Source organism: Lytechinus pictus, chromosome 6 (genome assembly GCF_037042905.1).
Source record: "Lytechinus pictus isolate F3 Inbred chromosome 6, Lp3.0, whole genome shotgun sequence".
In the NCBI taxonomy this organism is placed as follows: domain Eukaryota; kingdom Metazoa; phylum Echinodermata; class Echinoidea; order Temnopleuroida; family Toxopneustidae; genus Lytechinus; species Lytechinus pictus.
The window spans coordinates 6532478-6548013 of NC_087250.1; the positions used below are offsets into that span (position 1 = coordinate 6532478).

Sequence of the window (15536 nt, forward strand, 5' to 3'; positions counted from 1 at the left end):
GATCACCTTCCATTTCCCCGATTAGACATCGTCAGAAATAATTAATTTGCCTTTTATTGATTTATGAAAACCATCGGAGATAATTGCTGGTAATTTCATTTCACAGCAGACCCGTTACGTTCATTCACAATTTCTATTTATTGAGGGGAAAAAAAGACATTAATTTTGAATATATGTTTTGTGTAGGCCCTCTAATGGCAAAAAGTAAAGTTGGTCTGAATTGTCATAAAATAATCTCTATTTTCTATTTAGAAAAAAAATGATGAAAAAAGTTCAGCTTATTTTAGAGCCAAGTTATTGATTGAATTGATTGAAAATCACATTTATTTCCTTCAAACAGATACAAAATAATATTTGACATAGTAACGAATACAGTATATATTTCGACACAATTTTGAAGGAGGCGAAAACCCGGAAAGCAGAGCTTGAGTTGGGGTCGCCAGATACAAATAAATAACAAGTTACGTACTGTAATGATATCATATGTAATTGCATATAAATAAGAAAGTTAAGAGTAGAAAAAGAAACACAGATGGAGAAGAGGGAGAAGAAATGTAGGCATTAGAAGATAAGTTCATTTGAATAACAGAGTACACTGGTCGCAATTACGTAACATTGGTACATGTATAAAGAGCTTTTATAGAATGGATGGGAAAATCCCTGCAATCTGATTGGTTGAGAGCTATGCAATAATTTTTACTGGGCTGCATGAACGATATCCCGATAATCAAAACTACATCCACTGTAAACAAGCTATCGTCCGAAAAGGTCATTGTGATGTCATCGCGCATGTACTGTTACGCTTGTTTACGTCAAAATTTTGAATTTTCGATCAAGGCAGAATGAATCAAATAAAGGATGCAAAATGATCTGTAAGTACAAATACATTACCGTAATTGTCATAGGGATTAAAACTGCCTGCATACTCGTTAGTTGAGAAGTCCAGACATACGATCTAACGTTTATAGATCTACTGCCCTGGGCTGGCTGTGCACAGCCAAATCTCCACTGCGGGCCCAGGCAGCCGTAGGCACTGGCCACCGGCGCGGCCCGGGCATACACACACAGCTATTGGAGGTCTGAGGCTGCCTCATAGATCTAGGCAATGCAAAGCTGTATCTGGCATTTTGGGTATAATCATGCCTTTGTGCCAACATATTATCAAGTTAGGCATACATATTTATGTTTTCCAGGGTTATCAAAGGGTCTGCATTACATTTTGGAATTTTCATGCATCCGGTAAAAAATCATGCGTCCGGTAAAAAAAATCATGCGTCCAGTAAATTTTTTTCATGCGTCCAGTAAATTGAATTTACTGGACGCATGAAATTATCATGCATCCGGTAAATCATTAATTTTTGTGGTTTATTCAATAAAATTTTTCCATTCTATAAAACAGATGATGCATGGGTTTCTTTCGTGGGTCAGTGGAACTGTGTGCACGCGGTAACTTTGGCATTATGGTCTAAACACACTCGGCTGCACCTCGTGGGTTAAACCATGCCAAAGTTACCTTGTGCACACAGTTCCTACTGACCCACTCTAACCCATGCACCATTTGTATAGAGTGACATTTGTCTAGCAGAGCAACAGGTAATGCATGTGCATTAATTATCATTAGAAATGGGAGGTAGTTCAAGCATGTCAACATGTCAATGATCTCTGTCAGTGCAAGCATTTAAATAAAGTTTCATTTTATAAGAGAAAGATTGCAAAGAACGAGAGTTTTGTAGGCGGGCTGGTAAACTGTTCCAAAATTTTGGCCCAGAGTAGCGAATATCGTATTGAAATCTTCGGGTTCTATGTTTTGGTAAATGAATTTGGGTAGCGCTTCTCGTGCTATACTTATTGTAAGATTAGAAAGTGTATTTTTTCTTTGAAATATTTAACATGACGTCAGAGACGTTAATTGAGTTGTAGCATCATTTATCTGGGTCGATAGAGGGCGTTGGAAATTTGCCTTGCCAAGATCGACAAAGATTTAAAGTTCAGCCCGTCGTGACTTTACAGTAGAATTCAAGATAATCGGTACAAGTCCAATGTTGTAAGTAAAAGGACCTTTATATTTCCGTAATGTAATGTTTAACTGAATATATGGAACCAAAATTAACTCGAGACGATAATTAATTTGTTGTTAATTTAGCTCATAACTTTGGTGAAAGTGTTTGGAGTTTACGTATAGAATACACGTGTGATAAACGTATATTGACATTGTACATTGATAGGTAATTGGACATGCACATGAAGAGTGTTGCGTAATAGCATATCGGTACGGTACTGTGTGGTAATCTCGCACACAGTGCATAGTAGGCTATTCATGTTCAGAGTTGTAAACGAAATGGAATGTCAAATAAACAAATGTTGTTCTTTGTTAGCTACATTTGGTTCTAGTTGTTGAAAAGGATACAGTATATGTATGAGTTTGGAAATAAGGCATTAAAGCCAGTTTTTGGTGCATTTTAAAGCCCTGATAATCTGATAATTACAAATAACACATACAGTGAAGGTGAAATGAAAGCCTAGTTATTGGTTTGAGTAAAGTTATTGCTAGTCAATAATGCCTCAGAGTATAAAGTTTAGAGGCAAGGTAATATTTAAGTATCGTAGTTGATATAAAGGACAAATGAGACAAAGTAAAGGTTTTGTTTATTTAACCGCATATCGCAAAGTTTATTCAAGGTCATTTGAATACATTGACAGAATTTGATAGGTAAATTTGTTACAGGAAACCAGAATATTTATTTATGCAAGATTCAAACGTCACAAATAATTTGTGCAATACATAGACTATTTATTTTATATCATGCAAGTACATAAATGTAACTGCATATACAGATGCTTATTATTGTTTGTTTATATTTTTATGCTACAGATTGAACATGCTCGATGGTATGATCGATGGTATACTAGATGGTATGCCCAGATGGTATGCTTGATGGTATACTTGATGCATCGTATGATAACTGGAAATTCTGCGTCACCGAGTCTTTTGTTTGAGTACTGTCTACTGTCAAGTCACTCGTAGTTATACGTCACATAAAGTTCAATAACAATCGTCACCGTAAGAACAGTCGTCACCGTCAAGAACAGTCGCCATGAGTGGATCATCTGAAAGTATCAAGTCCGAGGACTCGGCCAGCCAAGGTGGTAAGAGTTCAACAGCGTCATCGAGGATAAAGACGAAGGCCAAGAAGGCAGCCCTGGCAGCAGAGCTAGCATCCTTGAAGGAACAGCATGAGTTAGAGCTTCAAGAATTTCATCTACAGCAAAAGAAGGCACAGTTCATGTTAGAAACTAAGCTCAAAGTTGCAGCAGCAGAAGAGGCTGTATATGAACAATTTGATCAGCATCCCAGTCAACTCGACATTAAGATAGAACCCACAAGTGAAGAACTTGGTCAACAGCAGCAGCCCATTCAGCCACAGATTCAGGCCAGCGAGCATGGCAACAATGTACGTCAGGAGAATTTGGAAGACACAATGCCATACCTGCAGCACAACCAAGATTTGTATCAGTATCAGCAAATACAGCATCGTTTGTTGGAAGCAATAAGCCTGTCAAGTGTGGAAATCATGAAGTTTAACGGTAACCCTTTACACTATCATGAGTTCATGGCATGTTTTGATAATTTGATAGGCTCGTCTACACTAGACAGAGGGACAAAGCTTATGAAGTTGTATCAGTGCTGTGAAGGTGATGTCAAGAACATCATACAGTGTTGTATGGTAATGGATCCAGTTCTAGGATATCAACGCGCCAGAGAATTGCTGAGAGAACGCTTTGGCAGTAGATTTAAGATAGGAGAAGCATGGATCGAACAGATAACTAATGGTTCAGCACTTCATGCAAATGATAGAACTGGACTACGCAAGTTTGCTGACGAATTACAGGTATGTCTTGAGACTCTTAAGGCATTGAATCTGACAAAGGAAATCAGCAGTAACAGAGAGCTGGTCAAACTGGCTGAAAGACTACCATTTCATCTCAAAGCTAGATGGTTGAAAGTAGTGAGAGACATTAGGCAAAGAGGTCGATCTCCAGATATCACTGACATGGTGAAGTTTGTATTTGATGCCGCCGAAGAAGTTAACGATCCAGTCTTCGGTGAGCTGACTGCGACTTCTCCAAGATCAGCATCTAAACCAAGCTTCAACAAGCAACATTCAAAGAGCAGCTACTCTACAGCAGTCACTGATAATTCAAGCTTTCCTAAGCCCAAGAAGTGCTTCAAGTGTTATCAAGACCATACCTTGTTTGGTTGTGACAGCTTTAAGTCTCTGACACCTGATGAGAGATTTAAATTTGCACAAGAGAACAGACTATGTTTCAATTGCTTGCAACAAGGTCATACCAGCAGAATTTGTAAGTTGAACCGAACATGCTCAGTACCAGGATGTCAGAGAAAACATACAAAGTTTCTCCACTTATTTCGGGAAAGCTTGTCACCTGAAAGAGGTACTCCGCATCAAGAGATAGAGAATCAGCCTCAACCAAATAAACATTTGATATCATCTTCCACTCAAACGCCATTTGATGAAATCCAAACAGCTCAGAATAGCTTCATTGATAAGTCGGTCACAGGGGCCGGTAGGTGTGTACTTCCCATCGTTCCAGTTAGGGTAAGGGCTCACAACGAGAGCAAGTCTGTTGAAACTTATGCTCTCCTAGACACTGGTTCTACCAGCACGTTTTGTACAGCAGCCCTATCCAGACAACTTAATGCAGTGGAAAGGAAGCAAAGTCTAAATCTATCAACACTTGGAAGATCTAACAGCACAGTAGATACATCAGTTGTTAGCCTCATAGTAGACACAGGCAAAGATACAGAGATAGTGAAGTTACCACGTGTATATACAAGAGAGTCAATCAACGTCAAAGAATCTCACATCGCCAAGATGGAAGACATCAGAGGATGGAACCACCTAGAAGGAATCAACATTCCTATCGTCACACAACATGAAGTTGGACTTTTGATCGGACAAGATGTGCCTGGAGCATTGATACCTATAGAAATTAGAGCATCCGAGGATGGACCTTATGCTGTAAGAACCAAATTAGGATGGGCAGTAAGTGGTCCTGTCCAGCCCAAGATGCCAGAAGACATACACACAGCTACTACAAGCTTTGTTGGTAGCGACATCAAACTGGAGGATGGCAGACTTCAGAGATTCAGGAAGAATGAAAGCTCAGAAGTTCTTCAGAAGGACAAGGTTTCGTCCGTCAATGTTAGTAATGCGTCAGCTTTCCGGGAGAGTAGTGGTAAAAAGGATGGAGTTCACAACCTATCGCCAACGTCATTTGAGAAGAAAACGCCAAAACTACCAGACGACATTTTGACTGCAGAACAGCGTTTGCAGTCGTCACCCAAGAGATTACTGATAGATGATACACTTCAGAAGAAACACCAAGTGGACGTAGAACATATGCTAAGTAACTACTCTATAATGAAAGTTAATAAGACAGAACAATTAGAAGATATAACCTCATTGTACTTACCTCACCATTTATTCATAAGTCCACAAGTTATTAGTGATTGTGTGGCAAAGCATAATGAAGAAGCATTACCTGACAAGGTTCCACAGGGGCCGGACCTGGCCAATCTGCCCAGAGTGTCACCTGGTAAACCTTTATTTGGCTACATGTATTTTGGAGTTGACAGTTTCACACCGTACATTGTAAAACAAAGAAATTCAGAAAAGGGATACGGTTGAATCTGTACATGTACATGTTTGGTCATAAAAATTATCTGATACATATGTATTTTGTTAGAGAAAATATTTGAATTTAAGGCACTACAAAGATATATTTCTCATTGTGGTGAAAGTGTAAAATGTAGCAGTGAGATCCAAAAGGGACCAGTATAGAAATCGTATTTTTGGAAATAGCAGAAAGTTTAAAATTAGTGAGCGAGGTAAAATAGCAGTGTCTAAGCTCCCTCCTCCCTGGTCTAAGTGCATTTAACAAGCAAGTTGTGCGGAATATGGATTTGATAAAAGGATAAGGAGTAAATTCATATCTGAGATTTATTTGTCAAATCTGTTTAAAATTTTCTTTATATTGAATTTGCTCTTATAGAACAATACAAGAAGATTAGTGTGGTACCAGGTCGATTGAAAATTGATAATTTGATAGCACAGCAAAAGCAGGAATTGCTAATCAAGGAAAAGGAATTTGCATCAGTTATCAAGAATTGTTTTGAAATGCTCAAAGGAATGTTCAAAAATTTGAAACCAATCATTCTCATTGTTTCGAGATGAATGACTGTTAGAGTGGAGGACATTTTCAAGCAGTTTATCACGACAACATTCAGCCAAGCAGCAAATCATTCTTAAAGAATGGAAAGTTTAGAAACATTCAAGACTTAAAACAAGACTATAATGAATCATGAGTTACAACATGAACAGTTTGTAATTGACGACAACATGAAGAACTTTGAATTTCAAGATGATGGACATAATAAGTTCCGAAATTCATTAAAACGTTTATTAAATTGTGGATTGAAGAAAGACTATATAAAATGGATATTTCAACTTGATAAGAGACTAGTTGATCTAGTAAATGTATCTCATCCTCAGGATGTATTTTTTGTGTATTTTGTGATCTAAAAGGCATATTTGATGATCACAGTTGATAAAGTATGTTATTCAAACAAGACTATTCTTACAAAGGTGTCAGATTTGATGCAGAGAGTTTGATATTGTCATTGCTGATTAAGAGGAGACAAAAAACAGGTTCACTTTTGAGTTTAAACACCGACTCAATTCAAGTGTTTTTGCAAGAAAAGAATAGTTGGAAATATTCAAAGAGTTGTAAGGATTGAAGATACATAACGTTAGATTTATACTTTGTGTATATACTGTATGCTCAGCTAGAATTGGAATTTAATCTGTGAAGACCCAGAAAATTATATGATATTGTGTAATAGGGAACACAATGTTTGTAAAAATAATAGGACATGGATGTTAATTTATGTTTTAAAGGGACAATGTTTTATAGATGATTGCGGGAAAAAAGCAATTCATTATTTTTCTTGAGCATAACTGAATGTCTCTAGGTCACAAGCATTTAAAGTTTATATCAAATTATTTTCTAGACTGCCATATTGGAAAGGGTTGTCGATTTCAATTGTTGTCAAAGCCTATTATGTGTACTAAAGCAAATAGTGCATGTTATTATTTATATACAGGTACATGCAATTTAAAGGTATTTGGAGTTCAGTGTATTCTTATTTACCAGTCAGTTCAAATGATTAAAGGGAAGCAAGATACAGTGTAAATTTTAATCGTGAAAGAAAAAATTGATAAATGCTCCGTTGTGTCTATGCATTTAAGGGGCCGGAGTGTAAGATTAGAAAGTGTATTTTTTCTTTGAAATATTTAACATGACGTCAGAGACGTTAATTGAGTTGTAGCATCATTTATCTGGGTCGATAGAGGGCGTTGGAAATTTGCCTTGCCAAGATCGACAAAGATTTAAAGTTCAGCCCGTCGTGACTTTACAGTAGAATTCAAGATAATCGGTACAAGTCCAATGTTGTAAGTAAAAGGACCTTTATATTTCCGTAATGTAATGTTTAACTGAATATATGGAACCAAAATTAACTCGAGACGATAATTAATTTGTTGTTAATTTAGCTCATAACTTTGGTGAAAGTGTTTGGAGTTTACGTATAGAATACACGTGTGATAAACGTATATTGACATTGTACATTGATAGGTAATTGGACATGCACATGAAGAGTGTTGCGTAATAGCATATCGGTACGGTACTGTGTGGTAATCTCGCACACAGTGCATAGTAGGCTATTCATGTTCAGAGTTGTAAACGAAATGGAATGTCAAATAAACAAATGTTGTTCTTTGTTAGCTACATTTGGTTCTAGTTGTTGAAAAGGATACAGTATATGTATGAGTTTGGAAATAAGGCATTAAAGCCAGTTTTTGGTGCATTTTAAAGCCCTGATAATCTGATAATTACAAATAACACATACAGTGAAGGTGAAATGAAAGCCTAGTTATTGGTTTGAGTAAAGTTATTGCTAGTCAATAATGCCTCAGAGTATAAAGTTTAGAGGCAAGGTAATATTTAAGTATCGTAGTTGATATAAAGGACAAATGAGACAAAGTAAAGGTTTTGTTTATTTAACCGCATATCGCAAAGTTTATTCAAGGTCATTTGAATACATTGACAGAATTTGATAGGTAAATTTGTTACAGGAAACCAGAATATTTATTTATGCAAGATTCAAACGTCACAAATAATTTGTGCAATACATAGACTATTTATTTTATATCATGCAAGTACATAAATGTAACTGCATATACAGATGCTTATTATTGTTTGTTTATATTTTTATGCTACAGATTGAACATGCTCGATGGTATGATCGATGGTATACTAGATGGTATGCCCAGATGGTATGCTTGATGGTATACTTGATGCATCGTATGATAACTGGAAATTCTGCGTCACCGAGTCTTTTGTTTGAGTACTGTCTACTGTCAAGTCACTCGTAGTTATACGTCACACTTATGAATATCCGAATTGCAGTTAAAATGACAGAGATTACTAAATTGAGAGGGGAAAATGTTGTTTATGCTTTTGTACATAAAAATACTTTGCTGATGCAAATTAATATCGCTAAATTTCAATAATTTTAACTCTTTAAATACAGGATTTGTGTGAGATTGAAAATGTAATCCAGATATAATACGAACAATCCTCTTTTGCAGTATTATAAGCTTTAGGATGCTAGACTTACAGGAATTGGCCCAAATAATATTACAATACGAGAAATATGGAAGTATCAGAGCACCATATAACATACGTAGAATGTGACCTGGCAAGAGATATTTAATTCTAGATATAATACCAATTTTTTTGGATACTTTACTTTCGACATCATGTATATGATCTTTCCATGTCATAAAACTATCTAAATAAATTCCAAGGAACTTGGCCTTGTCTACCCGTGGTAATATTACGTTGTCGAGTATAACACATGCATCATTCAAATCGACATTCTTTCTATTATGAAAAACCATGTAGTTACATTTCTTGACATTTACAGATAATTTGTTAGCCTTAAACCATTCACATACATGTACAAGATTTGCATTCACAATATCACAAAGGGAGTTCAAGTTTGAATTGCTATGAAATATATTTGTATCATCGGCGTATAATATAAAGGATAGCTCATTTGCTGATTTATAAAGATCATTAATATATAATATAAATAACAATGGGCCGAGGAGACTGCCCTGGGGAATTCCACAGGTTATTGTCTTAAAGTCTGACACACACGATTTGTATTTAGTACATTGTAAACGATTATTAAGATAGCTAGTGAACCAATTATAAGTAATACCACGTATGCCGTAACGATATAATTTAGATAGTAATATGTTATGGTTAAGTGTATCAAAGGCTTTGGATAGGTCGATGAAAACTCCAATAGCGAACTCATTATTTTCAAAAGCATCTATTATTTTACTAGAGAGACTTGTAAGAGCCATGCTTGTGGAATAATCTTTACGAAACCCAAATTGATTATCATAAAGAATAGAACATTTATCAAGAAATTCGAAAGTCCTCTTGTAAACAATACGCTCTAATAACTTAGAAAAAACAGATAAAACAGAAATAGGTCTGTAGTTCGTAAATTCACCTTTGTCCCCAGATTTAAAAATTGGTGTCACTTTGGCCTTTTTTAATTCATGAGGAAATATTCCTTTTGATAAAGACAAATTAAATATATGACACAAAGGTCCACAAATATATGGTACGACTTGTTTGATGACTCTTAGACTATATTCATCCAAACCAGCCGCTTTATTGTTTTTAAATGTTTTAACAATGTTACAAATCTCATTCTCCGAGGTGGGATACAGATACAAGGAGTCAGTTGGTGGATCATTGATAAACTTCAAATAGTCCGTTTGAGTTTCAGGGATTCTGTTCGCCAAAGATGGACCGATATTAGTAAAAAAGTTATTAAACGAATTTGATATAGTGCTCGGTTCTGTAACAGTTTTCCCGTTATGTTTAAACACAGAATTTTCACTTGGTTTACTTTTATTAAGTAGTAAATTAATTGTTTTCCAAGTGCGATTAATATTGGATTTATTGAGTAAAAATTCATTATGAAAATATTGTGATTTTGTTTTACGAATTAGCGCTGTGAGTAAATTACGATAATTTTTATAAACGGAAGCATTTTCATCTGACGGATTACGTATATTTATATAATTTATTATTATGTCGAATAGACTGTAACAGTCCTTTCGTCATCCAGCATTTCAATTTTTTATTCCTAGGCTATTTTTTCAACTACGACAGGGAGATTTTTATCATATAGTTTACGAAATTTCGCCTGAAAAAGATTATAACTTTCATTTGGATCGTCATTATTATATACTTCTCCCCAGTCGACTTCTTGTAAATCCCTATATAAAACTTCAATATTTCTCTCATGTATCATTCTACAGCTAGCCTTTGCATTTGGTGATTTTACATTGCTAGTGCCGAATTGTGATATATGAAAGACTGGCAAGTGATCAGAGATCACAATACAATAAACCAGAATCAATAGATGAATGTATGTTGTTTGTGAATATGTTATCGATTAACGTGGCAGACGACTTCGTAATACGTGAGGGTTTGTTAATTAAAGGGTAGCATGAATTACTAAATATCATATTAATAAAGTTGTTAACAGAATTGTTTTGATCATGTTGTAATAGGTCAATATTGAAATCACCCATTAAAAAACTTAATTTGTTTTCGCTGGTGAGTTGGGCAAACACAGCGTCCATTGCTTCTGAAAAATCGTCAATTGGAACGTTTGGGGGTTTATATATGACACCTACAATAATATTCTGTCTTTTTTCTTGAATTATTTCTATAAAAATAGAGTCGCATATATTTGCATCGAGCATCAGGTCATCTCTTTGAAAATAAGTATATGAGTTTGCAATGTACATTCCGACACCTCCGCCATGTTTATGATGCCTATTCCTACAAACAAATGTGTATTCATCGATGTTCAATAAAGGACTATCGTCTGTTAACCAAGTCTCTGAAATACCAACTATATCAAACTGAAAATTTAAGAGGCTCAAAAAATGTTTAAGGGAATCAAAGTTTTTAAGAATACTCCTTGTGTTAAAATGAATATTGGAAAAAGATTCATTAACATTTATGCTTCTAAATGTTTTAGCAAAGTTTTCCGCTTCATAATAATTTGAACTGGACGTCGCATAGTCCGCAAAATAATTGATGTCGGGGTCTATATTTACATTATTATTATGCATGTCCCTCTCAATCATAAATGGGTTAAACCTGAAGTTTAAATTGGCAACTTCGGTGGGGCCCGATATAGCCGATTCCAAATCATCTACGGAATGAAACGGGAACACATGGGATGAACAATGGATACACATGAGCAGGCTCTCATTCCATTCATTATATACAACGTTACATTTGCATGATTGACAGTAGATTTGATTACGTAATGGGACCTGATTATCATTAGGCATCAATACAGTACTACTCATTTAAATACAAGGTTGACAACAAATATCGCGGGCATAACTGAACCTGAGTGAGATGTACGCTGCCTGGATAAGGTACGACAATGCCTTCGTATGACAATACCGATATTGTGTTTAAAAATAATGTACCCAGAGAACAAACAGTTCGAGAGTTTGCGATACAATGTACAAGAAATCTAAGCATGCCAGAGAAAATGGTATAGGTACAGGGATAGAGATGAAAAGAAGGGTAGAAGAACATAGAACAACAACAAGTTAAACAAAAAACAGCTGCAGACACAGATTGTGCTGTGAGTGCACAAGAAGAAACAAAATTACAATCAAAGATGGTGTAGGTACCTCTCCGTGTTACAACAAAAATGAAAATAACAAACTCGCCGTATATACATTGTACTGTACACACGAAATATCCTAAATGAATCAACTTACCATGTACTCGAGAGGCCTCAGAGCCCAACAATTTTCATTAGCAAAAAAGAAAGATTAATATTATCTAGAAATCTAGAATTATGTAAAACATTCGACAATGGAAGATGCATTTGATTTTACAGAGTAAAGAATGATAAAAAGTTTTTTGTTTTCCAGATCATGGCAATAAAGGAAAAACAAGTAGAAATAACTTCTGGTTAATTTATATCGACTAGATATATGTAAATATATATATTTGTTTTAAATTATACAAACAAAAGCCACTATATTTTTACTGTCAGACCAGTGTAAACATACGATTTCTTATATTCATTACATAATTGGTCACGAAAATCATTATCTCATTAACTTTTAGTCAGACTGAAAAATATATACAAAGAAATTTTTTAGTCAATTATCATGTGAACAAAATTATGAGAGATATATTTACAACTCGGCTACTGCTTGACACGTCTGCGTAAAGTCAAAAGTGGTTCCATTCCTATGTCGCCATTTCCTGGCCGTGAACTTTAGCTTAGTTCCCTGTTGGTAGAGTCGTTTTACTTCCTGAGAATATCTTCGCTTTTCTGCAAGGTCTTCCTTGGTAAGGTCATCGACTACGAAGTAGCTTTCGTTGGCCAGTGTGGATCGCGCCGACTTCATTATGGCTACTTTATCGCGGAAAGATAGGAGCTTAAATAATATGTGTCGGGGATGATCTGGGTCGGTTGATGGCTTACCGTCGCGATGAGCGCGTTCGATGCGTGGATTGATCCCGAATTTCTCGCTAATGATGTTCTGTACGATGCCGATGCAGTCCTCATCGGCGGTTTCGGGTTTTCCTACGAGGCGCACGTTGTTTCGGCGGGAGAAGCGCTCTGCCTTGTTGATGCCTGCCTTCTGCTCAGCCTTCTGCTATATCACGAAGAGCTGTAATGAAACTGAGCACTGGTGGGTCCAGGGGGCACATCCGGCCCGTGCCCCACCCCCTCTCGAGAGGCGCAATTAGCATTTGTAATGTAGATATGCCGATCTAAGCAAAGCGTGCACACCCCCCCCTGAAAGTGTGGACCCTTTTTCTTTCCTCTTTTTTTTTTTGTTTGTCAAATTTTCCTTGGGAAAATTTGCCCCCCACACCCTTTTGAAAAAAAATCCTGGATCTGCCCCTGAAACTGACAGTGTCAAAAATCAAGTATTTATCCCGAAGAAGGAGAGAAAATATGCCAAAATTGCCAACCTTATTTCACCACACATAGAGACAGTCCTAACAGAGGACTAACCATGTACGTAGGATGAGGGCACCTCATTCAATGTACAGGGTTATGATATAACCTTGTCCTCTGCGACCGGTGTGTTGGCTCAGTGCGACCGATGTGTTGGCTTAGTTGGTAGAGCGTCTGTCTCACAACCGGGAGTTCGGGGGTTCAAACCCCGGCCGCGTCAGACCAAAAGACGTTAAAAGAGTTGCTGCTACACTGTTTGGCGTTCAACGGTTAAAGGGATAGAGCCTTGTCGATCTGGCGCTGCACAGCGGCTGCCGGGCCCATGATCAATTGGGCAAAGCAAATTATCGGAGTATTTCATTTCATATCTATTTCGAACGAACAATAAATTATGGATTTTCATTTTCATTTTCATTACTATTATTGTTATTCAAGAAAATAAGACCATATTCAGGGGAGCGTTTCAAGAAAGAACATGTTGGACGTTTTATCAGACAAGCCCTGTTTTATCCGACAGGTACCATAGGAACTGTGCTCCTCAGCCAATCAAAACTTCAAGGAGAGATGTCCAATCAGACAAGTTGACGGACAAAAATGTTGAGGAAACGATCCCCTGAACTCACAAGACATCATAAACAAATGCATTGTACTGAAAAGCCTTTTGTGGGTCAAACAGACTATCTAATGGTACTGATAATATCAAAGCATGTTGAATATTAAATGCATACAGTTCAGAAGCACTGTGCAAAATATATTGTAATGGAATACTCCAGGATGAATACAATAAGATTATGAATATTTGAACAATTTGATTAAAATCACACAAACCAAACAGTGAAATTCTATCGAAATCAGACTTCGAATTGCCCCCCCCCCCCCCAAAAAAAAAAAAAAAAAAAAAAAGGAAAGAGAACAGGGTAAAAACATGGTGTTATTTTTTGAATATTATATAAGAATCTATCACAAAATTTGATTTTTCTAATAAAATGTTGAAATATTGGTTTGATCGCTTCGCTCGCGTGAAGCATTTGATACATCATGCCTGATATGTCATGTCTGGCCCTTTCAAATCTTTAGCTCATTCATGAATATGCATTGAGGAAGCCAATGTTGCCTTAGCCCATTATTCTTTTGTGTTTTATTATTGTACATATTTTATTCAATTTATTCGTCAAAGAATGTATAAACAGAGTTGACTACTAGTCTAATTAATGTGTAATTATCAAAACTGCCAATTGTTTTGTAACGTATAACGTGGAAGACTTGCTTTAAACACACGTGTCGGAATATGCCATAATCAAGATTTTATGAAATAAAAAGTTAATAAAATGGAAATGAGGTTATGACATTATCAGCCAACCTAGATTGCACATTTAGGTTTTCACCAGTTATCGCTTAAAGGAAAATTAAACTTTTGTTTAGATCATTTTTGTAACGTAGATCCTCTAATTGGCAATGCGACAAAGATGTGTACCGTCCACTGTATACTATCTGAATGGTATTTATATCAGTGGTAATGACACTCGTGAACATCTCTCCCATTAATTTTGTATATATTTGTACATATTATCACATTTATCAGTAGATCTTATATTTTTAATGGAGGGCATGAAATACAGATTTTCAAAGAATACATTGTGAATATAGAGTATGTTTCACAATAAGAAAGAGAAAAACCGATACATTTTTGGGTTTTTTAAGTCCAATAAAGGGCTCGTTGTTCACGTCTGACATCACGCATCTTTGTCTCATTGCCAAAAGGGGGATCTCTATAGTGATCGCAATATTCAAATACTCATAACTTTCTCATTGTTTGTCTGCTCTTTCTCAAACTTACTTTGATCTTATTCTTTGATTTTTCTGTTTCCACACAAGCCCACTTGTTCCAAAGTTTTCATTCCCCTTTAACTTTAAATTCAATGACTTCAATTTTCAGATTTTGATCAAATTTTGTTGTTGAATCTTACTCATTTTATTCAGATATTAATTATTTTCCGCCTGGAGTTCCACTTTAAAAGACCTAAATGAATATTTATTATTGTATCATTATTATTATAACACGTAGTAATTAAGAAATGTTTAAATATGACGTTTTCCTGCAACAAACTCCCCGACGAAGCAAAGTTGTAACAGTTGCAACTCTTTATGCAACGGTCCCCTGAGGCGTTTAAGGGGATTCTCCGGCCTGAAAATATTTATATCTAAATAATTAGAGTAAAATTCACAAAGCAAAATGCTGAAAATTCATCGAAATCAGATAACAAAACCAAATTATTGAATGTTAAAGATTTGCACTATGTCTGTGAAAATGTTCTAGGCATGTCTCTGTGAATATTAATTAGGTGGGCTG

The 15536-nt window shown here is 35.9% G+C and overlaps 1 protein-coding gene across 1 annotated transcript; it reads left to right on the forward strand.

Moving 5' to 3' along the window:
• The first annotated feature begins 1947 nt into the window (after window positions 1–1947).
• On the forward strand, window positions 1948–8461 carry LOC135154513 (uncharacterized). The gene is made up of 2 exons (XM_064100777.1): window positions 1948–2044; window positions 2873–8461. Exon 2 carries the CDS (start codon window positions 3096–3098, stop codon window positions 5709–5711), a length of 2616 nt encoding a protein of 871 aa, XP_063956847.1. The 5' UTR covers window positions 1948–2044; window positions 2873–3095; the 3' UTR covers window positions 5712–8461.
• Window positions 8462–15536: the final 7075 nt, after the last annotated feature.